Source organism: Epinephelus lanceolatus, chromosome 1 (genome assembly GCF_041903045.1).
Source record: "Epinephelus lanceolatus isolate andai-2023 chromosome 1, ASM4190304v1, whole genome shotgun sequence".
Lineage (NCBI taxonomy): Eukaryota > Metazoa > Chordata > Actinopteri > Perciformes > Serranidae > Epinephelus > Epinephelus lanceolatus.
Genome location: NC_135734.1, coordinates 46849034 through 46870556, shown reverse-complemented (window position 1 = coordinate 46870556; position 21523 = coordinate 46849034). Strand labels below are relative to the sequence as shown.

General features: G+C 42.0%; 1 protein-coding gene across 1 annotated transcript in view; it reads left to right on the top strand.

Moving 5' to 3' along the window:
• The first annotated feature begins 778 nt into the window (after positions 1–778).
• grip2b (glutamate receptor interacting protein 2b) overlaps positions 779–21523 on the top strand; it is a 444861-nt gene continuing 424116 nt past the window's right edge. Inside the window, exon 1 of the mRNA XM_033627121.2 lies at positions 779–1128. Within this exon, the coding sequence (XP_033483012.2) occupies positions 1068–1128 (61 nt within the window). The 5' untranslated portion in view covers positions 779–1067. The remainder of the gene's footprint in view (positions 1129–21523) is intronic.

The window sequence follows — 21523 nt, the reverse complement described above, 5'->3', positions numbered from 1 at the left end:
ATATAAATATAGTCCTATGCTATTATTTTAGTGCCCTCTATTTGTTACATGCTCGACCTCATGCGTTGGGCCGAGCACCACTCACAGCTGGTGTATAATTTAGTCTGGTTTCATGATTATCAGACCCTAATGAAGACCTAGAGTCTATGCCTGTTGGTCTGTGAGATTGTCTGTGACGAAGAATTAATATGTGATTACCCACAATTTTGAAACTTCCTGGATTTTTTTTTTTTTTAAGAAAAAAGTTTTGTACCTTTGAGCAAAGTTTGGCAGCACAGAAGGAGTAAATGAGTGGTCCACCAGGAGCTGCTTGTTAAAGTGTTAATATGAGCTGAGATATGCGTACCCATGTAGCTTAATGCATGCCTATTTGCATGCAGCCTTGTATTTGTCCTTATAAATGCAGAAATGACTCCTACTTGTAAGCTGCCTTGGAAATAAAAATGTTTTGTCCTGATAAGCAAATGAAAAAACATTTTGAACTTAAAATGAACTCAGAGAGAGGAAGATGGTGGGATGCAGAGAGTAGAGCAAGGAAGACAAAATAGTAAGGGACAAGTAGAGATAGAGTAAATTAAAGACAATAAAGTAGAGACAGGGAGAGGGATGGACGGATAGCAGGGAGACAGAGAGGCAGAGACAGAGAGACGAAAGGAGGAATGAAAGAGAGAGAAAGGTGACTGGACTCCGTTAGCAGAGAGTGAGGGAGTAACGGAGAGGCAGAGAGAGACCATTGGTGCCGCAGCGGGACCGACTGTCACACGGACTGTCAGCGGGGTCGTTACCACAGAGAGCAGCCGCTACTCGCCGTTTATCGAAACACACACCGGGGGAGGACCACAGAGGAGGAAGAGAGAAGGAGAAGAAGAGCCAAAGGAGAAGAGAAGAAGAAGAAGAAACAGGGGGAATCGTTATATTTTCCGTGGCTACTGTCGCCTGCGTGTCATCACCTCCACCGGACAGGATCTACTGCCCTCATCATCATCACTCCTCTTCATCATCCCTCATCATCATCACCCTCATCCTCCTCATCATCTAGACCTCTCCTCCTCTTCCTCCTCTCCCTCATGAACATGCCGGGTTGGCGGAGGAACCTCACTTTCTGTCTGCAGCGGATGCACGAGGAAGGTAGGAAGGCAAAAACAAATTAATGTGCGCTTGTGTTTGCGCTGGGCACGTGCGTGCGTGCGAGTGTATGTTTTCCAGCGGATGCGGGTTTAACTGCTGCTTTAATTTGTGCTGAAACGCGTGCAGTTTGTTTCTGGAGACACTTTGAATCTTTGCTGTTTCTGCTTCATGTGTTTAGAGTTTTCTGGATCACTGGAAGTGTGTGTGCGCGCTCGTCTTTTTGCGCATGTGTTGTATGGGGCTGATTGAGAAGCACCTGCAGCTTTGGTAATTGCTTGTGCGTGTGCGTGTGTGTGTGTGTGTGCGCGCACGTGTATGTGTGTCTGTAGCCTGTGTGTGTGCGCGCGGAAACGCTTGGTCTGTTGGAGCCGCGCGCTGTGCGCACACGTGTCACCACGGGTTTGTTCCGCCTTTTCAGCAGAGATTGCGCGAGGCTACTGATGCTGGCAGGTCAGGGTGCGTGTGCGTGCGTGTTTGTGTGAGTGAGAGGGAACAAGAGAGGGAGAGAGGAGGCTGCGTGTTGGTCCTGCAGCATGAACACAGGAGGCAGACAGTGATGATATTGGTCAGCTACAGTGTGCACGTGCGTGCGCGATAGTGCGCATTTGTGAATGTGTGCAGCTGAGACAGTGTCGCATGTGAAACAGAGACAGAGCGGTGTTGACAATGGTATGGATGAGGGAGTGAAAGAGAGAGATATTTCTATGTGACTTACTGTGCATCTGTGAAGGTTAAGGTCAGGTGTGAAGAGAGAACTGCAGATAGAAGTTAAAACAAAATCACCTCATAATATGAACACTGGCATTGCTTCTGAATTATTTATATATATTTTTTAATGAAAAAATAACACTTTTTTATCCATATTTGAAAGAGAATAAATTCAGACATATATGAACTATTAAAAGCACATGAAAATCTGAGGCCGTATTCACAAAGCTTCTCAGTGCTAAGAATCTCAGAGTGACGAAAGTCTAAGAAAATTATTAGAATTGTGATGTTTTCTTAGAATTTCCCCTTAAAATTAAGACTAGGTCCTTGTAAAGATAAAGAGTTAATCACAGAGCATCTTAACCATTAAAAGAGCTCCTAAAGGTAGAAAACTGCTAGGAGGAGGACTTTTAAGAGACTTAAGAGTTTCTTAATGAGAGGAGAAAATGGTGGAAACACAAAGAGGTCAGAGAAATATTCACTGGATGACAGTGAGTAAATGAAATGCTTCAGATAAGATTGTGCAGGGATAATAAGTGTGGTTGATGTCATTAGGGATACGCACACTTTTCCCACCTCACGCTATAACGCCGAAATAAAATGATCACATTACTGAGATATTTGGAAAACTGTAAAAATGAAACAGTGCAGCAGTGATGACTTGAGTCTGTCTCAACCTTCCATCAGCAGAGTGATCACACTAACAATGACAACACTTTCACAGTCAGCAGTTCATTTCATCTCCTCTGGGTGTCCACACCTTGCAGGCTCACAAAAGGGTGTGTCTGTGACAACCTATCACATCTGTTAAAAGAAAGCATCAAGCCTAGCAGCAGGGTCGACCACACCTCCTCACTAAGATAAAAATTTCTGTCCTTTCCTTGCTCAGAGTTGCTCTGAGAACTTTCCTAAAGCTAGAACTCCTTACTAAAAATGTTTAGGCTAGTTAGGAGCTCTCTGAGAGTATTCTCAGATTGTTTGTGAATATGGCCCCTGGTTTAAACTACACACACACATATATATATATATATATATATATATATATATATATATATATATATGTGTATTGATGAGTCCACATGTTAAATGTCCCTTTATTGTCCAGACATTCACAGTGAAGCTGCGCCCATGTCTTCTGAAGTAAGGACAGTCCATTTCTCCCATTTCCTATGGAATATTGCTCCTCTAGACCTCAGGGAAAAAGCCATCTTTTCCATTGTAAAGATCTCCTTGACTATGTGCATCCACTGTTTAAAGCATGGACGCTCCGATTTGTACCAGCTCTTTGTAAGTGCTTTTTTGCTGGCAATTAACAGTAATTTACTCATTTACTATTTTTGTCCAAAATATTTGAATTTTTGGACATGTCCAAAAAATGTGGGAGTGACTGGCATTCATGTGTCCACACTGTCTCCAACACTGCTGTGTGACTGTGATAGTTTGCCCTTAATGTGGGGTGTGACAATGAAGCGGATCAAGTTTTTCCAGCCAAATTCTCTCCATCTCGTGGAGCTTGTAGATGAGTGCTTTGTTTTCCACGTAAGCAATATTTAAAAAAATATATATATTATAAGAAGATGCCCACTGGCTTTGTGTAACTCAGACTGCCAATATCTGATACTAACTTAAGATAAACTATGCTGTCTAGAAATCTATGTTGGGCAGGGATGTCTTAATGGTCAGTGTGAAGAGGACGAATTACTACAGCAAGCAAAACCTGTTTCAGTGTCCATATGGGCACCTGACTGTTGTTTTAAGACACCCTGGAGAGTCTAATGCAGTCAGCACCTCATTTAGGTTTTCTTTCAATATTTCTCTTCACTTTTCGTTTAGTTAATTGGAAGTTTTTCTGAGCTGTGCTGATAACTGTGAACTACTGGAGATGATGTCTTCCTGCAGCATAAAACAACTTCAAGAGTGTGTGGCATTAACTAAAAATGTGAGTGAAAACCAGTTAAAACTAATGTCAATCATACACAGGCTTTAAAATTCTTTGTTAAAATTTCATTTTATTGGATAGGGACGATGTAATTTAACATAGCTCCAACACAGAGTATGGGACTGATGTGTTGCACAGAGAGTTTATAGCTATTGCTAACTTTCAGCTCTTGTCCTTAGTTGGGCTTTTACATGTAGATCTAAAATGTTATTAAAAATATACTGTTAAAAACATCATAAAACCACAATATGCTTTAAACATGGAACATGTTCTGCAACAAACACAAGTCCAGTTGCGTTTGATTCAGTTGCCTTGAGTTAAACGTGGAAGGCACAGTTAAATACATAAACCAATACATTTACACCAATAACCCTTACAAGTTTGAGCGCATTTAGCTCAGCTTTAAAAGACTAAAGTCGACAGCCTTTCACATCTCAAGATAATGTGAGATTTCAGTCACACACTGCAAGTCTTTGCAATGACTGGTCACTTTTTGCAAAACTACACTTAGATTCCTTTTGAGATTCTATCCAATCCTGCTCCTGGTGGAAAGTATTACGCCAAACTCCCTTCAAGAAATATGACATATTAACAGCTCCTCATGTGTCTGCAAAACACATAATTCGAGATTCACAAGATAATATGTCGACTATATTCTTGTCAACTTGACATCAATAATCTGTCAAGATAAACTGTATTTGTGTGTACCAGCCTCCGTTGGTTAGCTGCGTTACTTTAGTGGGAGGAGACCATGGGAAATGAGTTATGAACGTTTTCAAAACTTGAGATTTCTCACGAATGTAAGTGCTGGTTGGTGGATCAGATAGACGCCAAATTAAACACTTCACTCCACAACTCTTCTTGCACCTCTCCAGAGCCCCCTCCATGTTTACTCTCTACCTGGTTTGCTGCTTCCTGTTTGGTGCTGGATAGAGTGCAGCTATTGGTTGTTGGCAATGTTCACAGCATTGAACTGCACTATTCACACAAGCCAAGCCGACATTGAAATTTGTTTGTGACAATGAAATCACTTAAAAAGTTGTTTGGTGTTAGGCCGGCATGGTTGACTCCCTTTTGTAGCACTGTTATCCACTGTGTGTGTCAACATAACAACAGGACTCACTGTGTACTTTTAATCTGGCGCTGTTTTTCGTAAGTTAGGGAATCAGGGGAATATTAATGTTACAACATTGTGACAGACGTTTGTGGAAGGCCCTTCTTGTTTCAACATGACGATGTCCCCATGCACAAAACCAGCTCCATGAAGAAATGGTTTTCTCAGCTTGGTGTGGAATAACTGGCCTGCAAAGAGCTCCCACTTCAAGCCCATCCAAAACCTTTAGGATGAACCAGAAAGCTGACTGTGAGCCAGACCTTATCTCCTAACATCAGTAACCAAGCTCACTAATGCTCTTGTGGCTGAATGGGAGCAAAGCCCTGCAGCCAGGTTGCAAAATCTGGTGGAAAGCCTGAAACCAGAGGAGTGGAGGCTTTTATAGCAGCAGTTTAATCGTTTTGGAATGAGAGGCATAACAATCACATTACAGATACTGATCGGGGGTGTACATACTGTAGGTCATGCAGTGCATACAACACTTATAATATCTGAAACTAGGGACTGTAGCAATGTTGGTGGAAATGTGTAAATGGTCACATGACACTGAATACGGTGGAAACATTCCTTGTTGTGTGAATGATCGAAGCTGCTGCATTTACAGGAACAATTAAGTGATTTAGTCCCAAGCAGACTGTATACCAGGATTATTTCTTCACTCAAGGGTCATTTCAGATCTGCCATTCATTAGTCCTGTCATTAAGCAGCTTGATGGAAAGTACTTCAAGTTACATTAACCTGCTCCTGAGGTGAAGGGGGACGGATGTGGGGTCCCAGTGAAGACGGATGAACAGAAGTGATGCTGAGATGAATTGAGAAATAAGGAAATGACCGATAGCGAATAAGCCCTCCTCCTGAGGGGTGTGGGGGCTTTTCAAAGTGGGACATGAGGCAGCCTCCTTTGAAGGGTCTGGGTGTTGCGTACAGTAGGGACACCCTGCCTGGGGTTGTAATGATCCATTGATCAATGAATCGATATATCGATTCAGGCCCTTATAAAAATATGGTCGGAATACTATCTAGCACTGGTTAGTTGGATGGATTTCCGTTTTTGGTCCTGGCCAATCGATGAGCCGGGTTTTCTTCTTCCTCATGCTTTTTTCCTTCCTGGTCAGTGGTCGTTTTGGTCAATACTGCCCCCAAACGAGCAGCTATTGTAACTGCGTGATGTTGTCCAGGCGGTTTGGTCCACTTTAATAAGTGCAGTGTGAAAGTGAACTGAACCAAATGAAGGTGTGAAATTTTTTGGCATTCCCCGCCCAATCAAACTGAGTCCCCCAGACCGTCCTGGTGTGAATGCACCCTAAAACAACAGAGAGGCCCTGTAGTTCAAACAGAGACAGAAAACTTTATCACTCCTTTCAACCTTGATAAACGTAGCACAAACCAGATCCATTTTCTCTGATCTAACCTTTCACAAAAACCTTATACATGTACGCTGCATAGCTGCTACCAAAGTTTACCAGATGATGTTCTTGGTCAATGGGATCCTGGTAGTTGTTGCAAATTGGCATCACTGCCAACAACTCTGTTTGAATCAAAACCTTATATTGAGCAAATGTTGCAATTCTTGCAAAGTTACATTGCTGCCAGTGTAGATAGTTTGGATGCAAAGTATTCACAGGTGACTATTTTGCATCATTGTGCCATTATTTGCCCCGCCCCCCTGCGTGTAAAGGCTCTTAGTGATGTCTCAGTAATGCAGCTGTTGTGTCAGCATATATTTGCTCTGTTGTATGCTCTGTCCATGTTTCGCTGCTGTATTCTGTATCACTGATAAAAAAAATGAATAGAAAAGTGGTGTTTTCCATCATTGTGCCTCATGCATACTAGCAGACCAAATGCCCTCTGACCCTGCCAGGATGTTTATCTTCTGAATGAAAATCCTCCACGTTCAATTTAATCTGTATGTGTGTATAAGCGTAGAGAGGGTGTGTATGACTAAGTGAGAATAGGTGTTAAGGTTTAGAGTTTGTGTGTGTGTTAGGTGTGAAGCTATATTTAAGCGGAAAAGGTGTTTGCTCAAGATGAGTGTGTGAGACAGAGAGAGATGAAAATGACAGAGCAAGAATGATGTTTGTTTATGATGCGTATTTGTGTGAGAGAAGGAGAGGTGCTAGACACAGAGAGAGATGGTGCGTGAATTGTGTTTGCTCACGGTGTGTGACCCTGCTGTCCAATGATAACTGCCTTATGGACCCAAGAAAGGCTGTTCGAGGCTCCTAATTGTACCAGTCCATCATGTTTAATGGGGGCACCTCACAGAATGCATTTGAAAGTCTGCGTGAAGGAGGTGAGTACATCCTCTCCTTTAGTTAAGTATCCGTGGCTGCTCTTGAGCAAGGCATTAAACCCAGAGCCGCTCTGGTGGAGCTGCTCATCGGCAAAGGAGTGCATCATTACTTCAAGGTTAGGAGTGTGCAGAATGTGATAATGAGTGGCAAATACAACTGAACGTAAACTTCCCCTTCCCTGAATAAATAAATAAAGCTGTCGGAAATTAATTGGTATCAGCCCTGTTCTGCTTGATAAAGAACAAAGAAAGAAACCTCCAAAGAAAATATACAAAAAGAGACTGAAAGAAGAATCTGACCTTCTCTCCAACTGCTACAGTACCAGGCAGTTTTTACTACGACATTAACCAAGCGGTTTGTTTAGAAAAACACGGTTAATAACATCACTTTTTAATAAGCTAATTTTAGCTGTCTAGCATTTCTGTCTAATCACCTAATTCTATCAATTGCACTTAATTCTCCACATTTGAGAAAAGTAATTGACATTCAATTTTTTGGGGGCATTTGTGGCTTGGCACCTGCATGCGAGGCCAGCCCTGTAGAGTGCCTCAGGAATAAGTCGTAAACAAAGACACGAGTCAGCATTTTAGCACTCCAAGTTTCCTCATGTCAGAGGCAATGGGGTTTTTAAGTGGGTTTTTGTTTAGATGCCTTAAATAAGGTCTGTTGTTAACACAAGCTTAAGATACTTTGACATACAAAATGTATACTTCATTTTCTGTAACCAGAGTAGCCTGATCGCATGGTGTAATTAGCAAACTAGCTAGCTAGCTATCTGCTAAACGAGTAAAATTCAACAACTTAATGCTTCGTCCACACACAGAATAGGAAAGCACATAGCTTTCATCAGATGAGTGACAACTTTGTTCGGCTCATTTTCCGTAATCACTGTAACGTTAGCATGATGGAATTAGCAAGCTAGCTCACTGACTAGCCAGCAGTGGTCGAAATAGCAATGTCAGAACGGGTGCCACCACCGATATGAGGAGGAAGTGGAAATAAGGCGTTGGAACATGTGACACTATTTTATTAACTACCTGTAACTTGAGGTCGACCAATTAATGGGTTTGGACGATTAACTGGCACCGTTAGAACGTTTTACAAACTATTGTTAACGGCAGAACTTGACTCTGGTGGCGGCCAATCACTGCGCAGCCTCGGTCAGTCACAGTGGGACATAGATCACTGACCGGAGCTGAAGAGGGGAGTGTTGTGTGAACGGTCAGTGGGTACAGCTTAAGAGAAAGCAGACCCCTTCTACTGTGTAAGTGTGTCTAAGTGTACTGTTCTTCATTTAACATGTCTTTACATGACTTTCTGGGCTGGACCACAACAGCGGGGCAAAGTCAGTGACTGAGTGAAAAGCCTTCTGGTGTTTCATAAACGGTCCAGTCATATATTAGTTTTGAACTGGGCTTGTTATGTTTTTATCAGAGACATCAGGCTGGACTCAAACCAGCAACATTGTGGTTCATGTTTGGCATCTTAACCTCCAAGGCATGCTGAACTTAAAAGATTAGATGGATGGATAACAAACTTGTTGATAGGACAGTCAGTTCTTTTCTGCATAAATCACTTTGTTGCATTGTGTGTCTGTAAACAGCTAAAGGAAATGACCACTGTGTAATGCATTTATAAGTAGCTCCGCCACCACTGTGTAACAGTTGTTTGATCAAACCATCTAGTTCCCCCGTTGAAGGACAGATTATGGATAAGCAAGTGCGTGTTTGTTTGTGCCAGAGAGCGAAAATGCCTGCAACACTCATCTATCATGCAGACGATGTGGGGGAAATTTAAGGGTACAAATAATAATGGCCTGTGTGATTTGCATGAAAGACGAGGAGAAAGTGGAGGACAAGAGTGTGAGAGAGGACAAAAAGGCAAATGAAAAGAGAGACTGAGTGAGCGAGACCTGAGAGGGAAAGCCATAAGAGGGAAACAGATAAAAACAGAGGAGAGTGTGAAGGAGAAAGATAGAAGGCCCGGTTTTTAGTCCTTATCAGTTGAAGGAGGAGATCCCATTAATCAGGAGACGAGAAGATCAAATAATGTGCTGGTTAGTGGGGAGCAAGCTGGCGATTCTAAGTGTGGGTGTGTAATAAACTGTGTGATTTAGCTCCAACCCCAAAAACCCCTTTTAATAAGGCTTAGTTGTGTTATCGCTGATTGACGGGAAGAGGAGTGAGAAGACAGGAGGAGGAGGAGAGGAGGAGGTCAGAGGAGGAGAGAGGGGAGGATAAGGAGGAGGAGAGAAAAGACATGAGTCAGAGGGCAGAACACAGCACTGAAGGAGCTCCTGGCAACATTTAACATCAGGACACCATTAGTGTGTTTATTTATAGGCATTAATATAATAACTAAATGAGATGTGGTGAGAAAATAAGCAATGTCTACTGGCCTGCACACTATAAGGTCTTTAAGTTGTGACGTAACAACCTTTGAAAATACTATTTCTGCGTCCAAGCCTTGACTTTTTTACAATGCCACACTGCTGTGAATCCTGTTCATTCATCAGCTGCGTGTAAACAGGATTATTCGTGGAGAATACATTTTCATTAGCTATGTAAACAGCTTAGTAGGAAAACTGTGTTTTTCAGTTTACGGGTAATTAGGGTTGGGTATCATTTGAATTTTAGCGATTCTGATTCCGATTCCGATTCCGATTCTGATTCTGCTTTCCGATTCCGGTTCCTAACGATTCTCGATTCCGATTCTTTGAGGGGCGGGGTCAAAAAATGTCAAATGCTTATTTCACACAATTTTTTTTTTTTTTCCACAAATTGACTCACATTCATTCAGTCATTCACATTCTGCAGGGAACTAGCGGGTATAAAAAAAACAGAATAGAAACAGTTCAAGAAAATAAGCATATCTCAAGCCTTCTCAGGCAGTATACGTTAACGTTCAGCACAGATTGTGTTTCCCACAGTGGAGAAAACTCGTTCACTTGGTGTAGAGGAGGCCTGTACACATAAAAATGAAAAGGCCATGTCTGACAAACAAGGATACGTCGTTCGCATGTTCCACCACCAAGCAGCAGGGTCATCAGATGTAACGATGGGTGGCATATCCTTGTACATCTGCATCTCCTTCTCAACTCTGTCCTGGATGGATGTGGAGGTCTGCATTGATGTCATCTTTACAGCATCTTCGTCAGCAAAAAGCTCCTCCAGTGGCTGCAAAACAAATAACGAACAAGCTTATCACAAAAAAGTTCAAGCGTCCATATATAATAATTAAGATTCAGAATCTATCAAATATAATTTCTGCTATCATATGCTTACATGCTCCTCTTCCTCACTCTCACAGACAGACAGTGTTTGTGCATGAATGACATTTCACCTGTTCAGTGTCGGTCAACTTTCCAGCCGCTAAGGTGAAGGGAGTTTCACGTTGTGGGACCAGCTTGTTAGCTTGAGCAGTAACGTTAGGCCATAAACTCTGCGACTGCGAGCTTTCATCTACAAAAACACATTTGATGCGGTTGCTTATTAAATTTAGAAACTAAACAAACGTTATTTAAATCTTCAATAAAAGTTCACTGAACTTACCCGACTGCGAGGGCTCCGACGAGGAGGTGCTGGCTGTTGGCTGAGCCGGGCTGACGGAGGAGGACGAGGCTTGTGAGGAGAAGGGAGGCCGGCGCAACATGTCAAACACGGTACATTCTTTGATTTGTATACTGTGCTGCTGGCGAAGATGTTTTGCCATATTCGTGGTGCATCCTCCATTGCACGAAATACGCTTGTCACAAGTGTTGCACTGTGCCGAACAGTCCTCCGTTTTGACAAAATGAAGCCACACTTTAGAGCGCCTGCTGCGCTACATGATGGTGAACAACTTACATTATACAGGATCGTATCTTGTTTTCAACAAAGAAAATATCCATGAGCAGTCCAAACAGAACGGCGTGCCGCGAGAAGCTGGGGGTAGACGCAGCTGCGCATGCGTTTTTAACAGAAACGAGTGTGTGTGCGGCGAAGGACAATTTTTAGGAATCGAAAAGCAGAACCGAAATTAAATTTCTTAATGATTCAGGTGGAACTGAAAATTCGGAACCGGTTCTAATTTGGAACCAGTTCTCAGGACCCAACCCTCCGGGTAATGCATGTGAGCGTACTCTCCATTGTGCTCTTGCACATACAGAAACACAGTATAAAACTCCTATGTTTTATCGGGGATATCCGCAAGGATTGGCTTTTTTGCGAGCGCTGACACTTAACAGTTAGCGTTAGCCAAAGTTAGCACTAGGGCTAAAACTTTTGTTTGCTTCATTTAAGAATTGTAACTTACCTTATCAGCTTCAGCCAATTCTTCCTCTATTTGTCATCGATACGAAAGTGGTAAAATGACAATTCCATTTATTTTTTTTGACTCAAATCTGTTCAATTAACAGGGAACACAGCACTGTAAAAAACATGAGTTTTTTTCTGACACAGCCTACATGCTACCTTGTTTTCATTTTCTCGTTGAAAGTACTCCAAAACCACGCTAATTTTGTGAGAGGACATCTCTCCAATTTCCCACCGTGCTGTTTTAAAACTCCAGTCTACTCGAGCATTACCGTGAGGAGGGGGACTGCTGTCTGACGGCTCTGTAGCACCCACTAGTGGAGGGCAGCTACATGACAGTTAAGCGGCCTTGTACATGAATAAAACACTTATTGGTTTAACCGACTAATATTTCTGGTGCCAACTAGCGAGGGGGCGGACGTTTAATCGTTAAGACAATTAATCGTAAACATCACTAGTTTGGATCCAGAAATACAGGGCTTGAAGTTCTCTGGCGCGGTGCTGGATTTCCGGCACAGGAATATTTTGTTCTTGTGAATATTTTATCATCTTGCTGTAGCAACAGTCATTTAACCAGTCGTTTTAAAGCAAAGCAAAGTGATAGTTCCAACTACCAATGGTGTATCACATTACTCAAGGTAAACAAGGAGTTCTAGCCAATCAGAGGCAGAGTAGGGCGGGCCTTAAGTTTTCACAGTCTCTCATTCAGTCACGCCACGGACACACCGGACGCTGAACCGAAGCGCAGCGCCCAGTAGCGGAGGCAGTTTTCAATTGGCGCCCATGTTAACCTATCTGACTGTCCACACAGGCCGCTGAGCAGAGCGGAGCGCCCGCGGAGGCTCGCGCACTGCAGCGCTTCAGTTCGGCGCCTGGTCTATTTTTCACACAAGCCGCGAGCGCTTCTGTCAAGCTGGATAGAGCGGATCGTACCAAACAGGAAGTCGGAGACAGAAAAGATGAGAGAATCCGGCCAATTAATTAAAAAAATAAAAACCTTTTTAATTATGATGTTGCTTGTCCGTCTGTAAATAATTGTTCAGTTTGGTCTAGACATGAGAGAGATGAAAACACACACACACACATACAGAGAGAGAGAGAGAGAGAGAGAGAAATGGCTACAGGTTGGGGGCTGCAATTCACACATACAGAAAGAGAGAGAGGGGGGGTGGTAGAGATAAGTGGGAGATAATTTGTGAAGCCACAGATGAGTTGTCACTTGCTAATTAGCTCAGTCAGATAGAAGCTCCTCCTTGGTGTCAGAGGTTGTGAGTTCAAGCCTCAACTGATGTAAAATGTACATTTTAATGCAGATGTTCTTGTTGTCTTCCTATTCTGTCTCTTGTTGCTCAGAATTAGGGATGGGAATTGATAGGATTTTATCGATATCAATGCCATTATCGATTCTGCTTATCGAGTCCTCCTGTGAATTAATGATATCACCTCCTGTTGTTTGTAACCCAATACATCTGCTTTCATAACGTTTTATTATGAACCTTGTTTAGAAAGACGATGAGAAAGATTTGAAAACACACACACACACACACACACACACACACCCCTCCCTCTGTGCTCCATGATCCCTCCCTTCTGAGCTCATGTTCCTCTCCCCTCGAAGCTTCCTAACGACACACCTCCTCCTGCATAGAAATGTTTCGACGCCGTCTAACTGTTAACCACACAAAAACACTAACGGCAGCTTTCACAGTCATAAGCCAGCATTGGCATACAGTTATCTGTGGCACAACAGCCACAATGTTGTCATTAATGTTATTCCTAGCTGGTGATATAGAGATAAATCCCGGCTCACAGCCTGAGTGTGTCAACACCACACAGCTAGTGCAGCTAACTCAGGTGAGGCAGCTAACGCAGCTAGCCCAGCATATTATAACAACAAATAGTGTGCAAATCAACTCAACTGCCCTCATCTTACCATCCTTGGTGTTCCCATGAAATCCGACAACAGGAGCGGGGACACGCCGAAGCTCCACAGCGGGCTAGCAGCTCCAGTGAGGCTAACAACAACAGCGCCCCGCCCGCCGTCCATCTGGAGTGGGGATGCGCCGAAGCTCCACAGCGGGCTAGCAGCTCCAGGGAGGCTAACAACAACAGCGTCCCGCCCGCTGTCCATCTGGAGCGGGGATGCGCCGAAGCTCCACAGCGGGCTAGCAGCTCCAGGGAGGCTAACAATAGCGTGAAGTGAAGCCACGGCTTTGCTCGCTTCTGTCTCTCCACCATTACGTCTTCTTTGTTGTTGAACGTGCTGCTGACTGACGAGCATAGATTCAGCGTAATGAAAAGAATTGATAAGGGAATCGTTAAGCATAAAGGCTAATGATGTCGATGAATTGAACCAGTTGGAACCGGTTCTTAACGGGAACCGGTTCTCGATTCCCATCCCTACTCAGAATTGCCTAAAATTGCCCGGTCCCAACCATTTTGTAGTAGCTGATGACCAAATTTTCCTTTTTTGGTGAACTGTTCATATTTCATCATTAAAAACCTTGAAATTGTTATTCTAGCTTCTTGATGCAATACTTGATTGATACTCTCAAAGTGCACCAGATTAATTCATTTAGATGTGAAATGTTCAAAATTTTCTTCCAGGGGGGCATACCGGCACCTTTTTCTAAAGGTTACCAGCTGTAGCTCTAAATGGGTGACTGGTTCAGGATATTGTAGAGTGGAAGTCAAGTTGGTTGTCTACTAATTGTACAGTTGGCAGTTCTCAGGTTTTCCACATGCTGAAATGTCCTTGGGTAAAACATTTAACCCCAGATAGCTCCTGATGGTCGGGCCAGCACCTTGCATGTAGCTTGCTGCAACTGGTGTGTGATTGAATGGGTGAATGAGAGGCAACTTGTAAAATGCTTTGGATAAAAGAGCTATATTTACAGGCACCATTAACACTGCACTGATCTGCACCACCTTGGCACTCCACAGTACTACTGACTAATTGAATAATTGGTTCCTTGCTGATGGAAAGTGCAAATGGCTGGTGGAAAGGTAAATGGTAATCATGAGAAATCACTATTTTGAGTTAATCAACGGCAGTTTCAAAAACACATTCATCATTTAAGTAGTTTATCATGCAAAGATGGCGAAATGTTGCTGTTTCCAGCTTCTCAAATGTGAGTATTTGTGACTTCTTTTTGTTGCATATCATTATAAATTCAATTTGGGTTTTGGTCGGGAAAATAAAACATATTGTCAGTTAGCTCTGGGAACTTGTGGTTAGAATTTTTCACTGTTGTCTTAAATTTTATTTGCAGCCCTAAAGAGCACTTTGTGTGTTGTTGAGATTCAAAGAAGAGAGAGCACTTTTAGGGCCTGGTTGGGAATTAAACTGTCAATCTAAAACTGTGACTGACAGGCCTGTTAATCCCAGATCCCTGGCCAGCTGATATAACCCTTCTTACTTCTCGTCTCCATATCACTGGTGTTAGAAAGCCAGGTCTTATTTATTTACGGTGATCATACCTTAGCATATGAAAGTCAATTTTCCAATGACTTATTGATGTCTGAAAATGCCACATGTAGAACATTTTGGCTGAAAAGGTCACATGATTGATCGCATGTCCATCAACGGTCATGTTGAGCAAGACACAGATGTCACAGCTGCTTACTAATTGTAAAGTGTACTCATTAAGAGCATCAGCTACATGTAGGCAAAGAAAGCAGCCTGGTACATTTGTGTTTTACTTAAAATGAAGGGATGAAACTTTGGAAACATGCAATCACCAAAGTTATTTGTGTAGCTTAGAGTGGCTTTACATAATTTGTGTTTGTTTGTGTTTGTTCTTAAGAATCAGGATCTCAAATGCTGCAGTATAAACACACACAAAATGTTCTCTGACACCAGATCAGCAGAGGACTTGAATGCGAGAGAGCTGTGTGTTATACATACTGATACTTCAAAGGACTAAAGTGTGTATGCGTCTTCTGTCAGTGATGAAGGATTCTCAAGCATCAGAGAGCAGACAGAGGGTATCTTGTCGATGCTTGTTTGATTTAGTGTGGGTTGTTTAAGGTGTGAGATAGCTTATTGTTATTCTTCAGTACACTTGTGAAAAGGAGCAGGAAATGGTATTTACTCTGATTCCAAAGTGCAGACAACATAATACCTCTGAAGTGTTTTCCTGTGGACAAAGAGCTGACGCTGAACCTTGTAACAGTGCTTCCCTTGGTGTTGCACACCACTCAAATTTTGCATCTTGCCAGCATGTAGTTCAAATTATTTGAACTTACAAAGTGTTCGCTGCTGATCTTTCTGTACACTTAACTAAAGAAGCCGACAAACCATTTATGATTTAGAGGAGCATAGTCTAGGACGCAGTGTAGTGAGTTTTCTTCAGCAGATAGGTATCAGTTCTTGTTTTTTAGTCATACGATAACATATTGGCTTTAAGCTGAGCTTCCTGCAGCGCCTCTGCCCCCCAAACCAGCAGAGAGTTCAGCCCAGACCGCCTGTCATGTGGAGGTAGCCTCAGGCACATGGCTTTATCCTATTTGTGCCGATAGTGTCTCCTCAGTGAGTCAGCATTTCCTGAATGTTTGATGGCACATAACACCTAAAGGAATTGTTCAAATGTGTAAATGTTCAATTAGCAATCAGTCTGTGAGAGACACTTTCACACTGCCTGTTCAAGGTGGGAATGTTGCACCGTTATTCTGCCTCACCGTTCTTTACAAAAGGTACAATCGCAGATTGACAGAGGTGTCTCATCTGTTAGCCAGCAGCGGAGGTAGTAACAGAGCTGAATAGACGTCTGTGTAAAAGGGACAGCTGGCAGGACAGAACCATAGATGGGACGGATGTGGCATTTTGTTTGTGTGTTATGTGTGCGACCAACCGCCCAGAGATTTTAAAAGCAGTTGGTAGCAGTTAGCTGCTAACTCATGGAAGAAGAGCAGTGGTAGAAAATGTCGACAAGTTAGGGAGACAATAAGGTTCGGGAGCTCCTTACCCTCTAAGATCAACAAGTTCAACTGCCATAAAACAGGGACAGTAAATGTTTGTTATAGCCATGTTATGCCATTGTGATTGTTTATTTATATTTATATTTAATATATATGTTTTTATATCTCACAATCGTATTTTCCAGGCCCAGGAAAGTCATTGAATTAGTAAAATCCTAGGAAGTTTTGGAAAAGTCCTGGAATTTTGTTGTGTGTAATGAAATGAATTGTTACAGTAATCTTCTGTGGATAACCTATTGTGTAATGTAACTTAACGATAAATTCATTTTCTGTAGCTGTTGACATAACGGAGCTCTGATATGCGCCAGCGTGTGACAACATTGTGTTTACAATCGTATTTTTCTTCACTTTCTCCCTGTGTTCTGTTTCTCCCTCCATACCAGCTACCTGCAATTATGTTTGAATAAGAGAAAAGAATGTGACAGTGTGATAATATGTAGGGTCATAAACCCAAAAGTTTCCATACCTGCGCCATGCCCTGCTATTTTTAGATTGTATTGTATTTTTGAGATGGAGCAATGTTTGTGTGTGATTTTATCAGGGGTTCCTAAAAAGTGTTGGAAACGTTTTGAAATGTTGTCATGAAGGTGGTCCAGTTTATCATCCAAAGCTGGCTAGCAGGATGTTGGTTTGGCAGAAAGATCCACAGGATTGGGATCATAGCTAGTGTTTGATTCTTTTACACTTGCCATGGTGCCTCTGATGTAGATACGGGTCCATGTGGTCAGGATTGTAGCTGGTGCCCTCTTCTACATCTTTTCCTTGATGTTAACTTATGTGTACCTTTGTCAGTACTGCTGCAAAAATGATTGCATTTGTATTTTCTGATCTGTCATCTCAGTGGTCTCAGTGGTGAAACTGATGCAAGTAACTGCAATGATTACAGGAGATAGGATGCAAACCTTAGCTTCTTGTGTATAAGTCAAGTACTTGTTGAACAATCCACCCAGACCTCCTCCCAAAAGAGTTTTTGCCACCCTTTGACAGTGTCATTCCATTGAGAGAGGCCAACTGTTCTTCACGACAATGTGAGGACTGTGTCAGGAACACCTTTAACACTGCTGCTTTACTTTGGTATTGCAATTCCATAAAGTTGGTGGAGTTACAAGAGACAGATTAAATTAACTTCAAATTGATACAACCTGATACTATCTTTCATTAGGCCCTTGCTGCCTGGTTTAAACGCCCACACCCTGAGTTTATAACAAGAGGCTTTCCATTAAAAAGTTTGTGCTTTCCAAGCTCAAGTTGAGGTAACCTTGATGAGGTTGAGAGTTCTCCCTCCAGATTGCTTTCACAGACTGAGTAGTACCCACCATGACATGTAAACTGATCTGTTTTACTGGTGGAGTTTCTATTAAAGTGTCTAAAAAAAATGGCAAAAAAGTGATTTTTGTGGTGCGGACAGTGATGTGTCATTCCACAGTAATGCAGTTTAAGATGACATGTTCATCTCTGAACCAGAGGATCAGGCTTTCAGAGTTTTAGTGTGAACAAGATTAAATTATAATTAAATCTTCTATGTGTAGCAAAATGTCTGACCTTGGTGACTTGCAGCAGTCAGAAATGCCACAATACATAGGGGGCACAGTAAGTGTGTTTTATCGTAATGCTGAAATTTGTCACCAATCTGCACCGTAGCCACAAAATTACCATTTCCACCAATGCAAAGCTGTCGATTTCACAGTGCTCTTGCCTGCTACAATAGCAGAATGCACTGTGTGGGTTAAGGTATTGATTCTATTGTGAGGTTCAAGGGTTAGAAATGAATGCAGCTGACAGGACACATTTTAGTGTCAAATGTTGTACAATGCAATGTATTATGGGTCCTAATCTTATTTGTAGTCAGTGTATCTGTAAATTGTAATCTTGTTAATGTGGTTTTGTGGACCTTGGAAGAAAAGCCGTTACCTTGGCATTTTCTGACGAGAAAACACTCAAAGAATGTCCCCACAAAAATAGCAGTGGCAACCTGTGTGTCTGCGTGTGTGTGTGTGTGTGAGGCGTGTAGAAGGCATGTAGCCGTAGGTTAGCAGTGGGCGAGAGTGGTAACGCTGCTTCAGTCATAATAGGATCTGACGATGACTCATGCACAGCAAAAACAACAAATCCTCTTTACCATCTCATCTCAGTGTCCTTTTTCTTATTTCTTTTCCCTGTCTCCTTTGATTCCTTTTCTTTCCCTGTCTTCTCTCTTTTATTGTCTTTCCACCTCCTCATCTCTCTTTTCTTATCTCATCATGCATCATTCCCTCTTGCATCTTAACTGTTTGCCTCTAGTTGCTTTACTCCGCTTTCCTCTCTCCTCTCTCGTGTTTCCCGTCTTCTTCCTGTCTCCTCTCCTCTTTCCACTGTTTTACAGCTTTCCTCTCCTGTGGCAGCTTATGTTGCCTTCCCCATACTTTATTTCCTCCTCTTGATTTTCATTACTTCTCTGTTGATCTCTGTGTTTTGATTATTCTCTGTTTTCATCCTCTTCCTTTGTTTTGTTTTTCTTCTTCTCTTTTCTTGTCTCTTCCCGCTCTTTAATCTCTTGCCTCTTTTCCATCTTTTCCTTTCTGTTTCAGTCTCATTCAGTGTAATTATTTTCCTGCCCATGTAGATAGTGGTTATTTTCCAAGATGTACTGGCCACTTCATGTATTTCACTTGCCAAATTCATGAAAAAAAAAAAAAAAAAGTAGGATGTCTAGATGACGCCTCATTCTCTGCCAAATAGATTAGCAAATTTGTGTTCATCAATATATAATTATAAATACAGCAATAGATAAACTATATTAACGGGACCGTTCACCCCAAAACTAAAAATACGTATTTATCCTCTTACCTGTTGTTCTGTATCTAAATTGTTTTGGAGTGAGTCACTGATTGTTGGAGACATTGGTTGTAAAGATGTCTGCTTTCTCTCCAGTATAATGAAACTAGATGGCACTCGGCTTGTGGAGCACTAAGTGCCAAAACATGACATTGAAAAAGGTCTACAGCGATGTGTCTTTCCAGAAATCACAAGCCTGTTACTCCAGATAATCCACAGAACTTGTTGTGAACAGTTTCATGTAGGAACTATTTTCTGCCTTTTGAACCCTACCCTTCAACTGTATCCCCACATAGCGGAAAGCATGCATGTCCTCATGGATGAGAGGCTTGTGCTTGTGACAGCATGAGATATTAACATTTTTTCACCAGGGTATACTGTGCATGACAGTATCTGTGTTTAAACAACAACAACAAAAAAAGGTAAAAGCTGAGCTGCTGGTGATAGGAGTCATTATAGCATGTTTGACATAGTCTAGCCTACGATACTGTGTGTCAAATATGCAAGTAGAAAGTAGCCTACTCAGACAAGTCTTGCTGGGATTAGATACTCATCATACTTTACCCATAATATAATGAATAGATAGAAAAATAAGCACCATTCTTCCATAGATTCTTACTGGAGGACCTGATGATACTTGTTGAGAAATACGGACACATCCGAACAGAGATGATTGACAGCAATTGAACAAAGTCATGTGGCTAATTTCTAGTTAGAAAAAGTCATCTCGAGATGAAGTGATATGTGGCAATACTCCCAAACAGGGGAAGAGGCTTTTTTGTAGTCCTGGAACGTTATCCCCAACACTCGTAGTTGCCACCTTTCTCAGCTCAGCTGCTTGTTCCACTAAGACTGTCCCCTGGTGGCACTTGCTGTGCACTACAATCACCTCAATATAACATCTCTGTATGAGTTTAAGAAAAAAGAGGAGCATCTGTATTTCGGATGGTATTGAAAACTATACCTTCAAATACCCTGCTATACCGTAACACCTTGTGGAACCAGGTAAGCAAGCAGTTGATGCATGCTTCCTTTTGTGCGCTGATATGGTTGACGGGTGTAGTTTGGTAGTAAGAAAGTAGTTCCTTTAATAAAACTGCTCACAACAAGGTCTGTGGATTAGTGTTGCACGGTATACCGGTACTAAAATAGTATCGCGGTACTAGAGTATTCCAAACGGTACTATACTGCATTTGGAAAATACCGGTACTTTGAAATTGATTCAATTCATTAATTTAGTTAATTTATTTTACTCATTTATGCACACAAACGCCTTTCTTGTTCCTATTGGAGCACAGATTGCGCAAGTGGTGTGTATGACAACACCTGTATCAACATTCGCAGCTGGCGCACGTGAAAAAAGGCAAGAGAAAGTCTGAATCGCAAAGGGAGACAACACGAGACAACACAAACTTGGTGGAACATTTGAGTTACCAAACCGTGACGTCCGTACCGAGGTACTTACCAAACCATGACTTTTTTGGTACCGTTACATCCCTACTATTATTGTTCTAAAAGGTTGTATCCAAAAGGACTTTTCCCTAGGAAAAGTATCGAAAAGTATCGAAATTCATATTGGTATTGGTACCGAAACAAAGATTTTGATATTGTGACAACACTACTCTGTATTATCTTGAGTAACTTGGTCATGGTTTCTGGAAAGAGACATTGCTAATGAGTATTTCAAATTTCTTCTTTTAGCGCTTTGAACACCACAAGCTGAGTGCCATCTAGTTCCATTGTATTGGAGAGAAGGCAGACATCTCTACAGCCGATATCTCCAACACTCACACCAAAACAATCTAAGCTGATAAATAGCTCTACAGGCAACAGAAAAAATATTTGATTTTGGGCTGAACTGTCCCTTCAACTGTATTCACACATGACATACTCTTCTCTCTGTAACATAGAATATATCCAGTGGGCTTTGTGCTATGGGTGGTGTATTTAAGCTGCTCACTCCTTGCTCTGCCATGCCTGCTGCACTCCTCTGTAACAGCTGCAGTCTGCTGCTGCATTTCATAAAGCATTGCACCAGCCCAGTCTCCACCCCAGTATCCACCTGCAGTCTAATTTAAGTGTCACGATCACTCCATTTTTGTCACTTTTTTCATGCGTTCTCTTCACATTCTTAAAATGGATAGTGAGGATTTTTTGAAGTGGGGTTGCATGGGGTACTTATCCATAGTTAGTCAGTGCCTTTAAATGCATGCCATAGTCGAGCTAAGCTCATAGCTTGGCTAATCACGCAAGT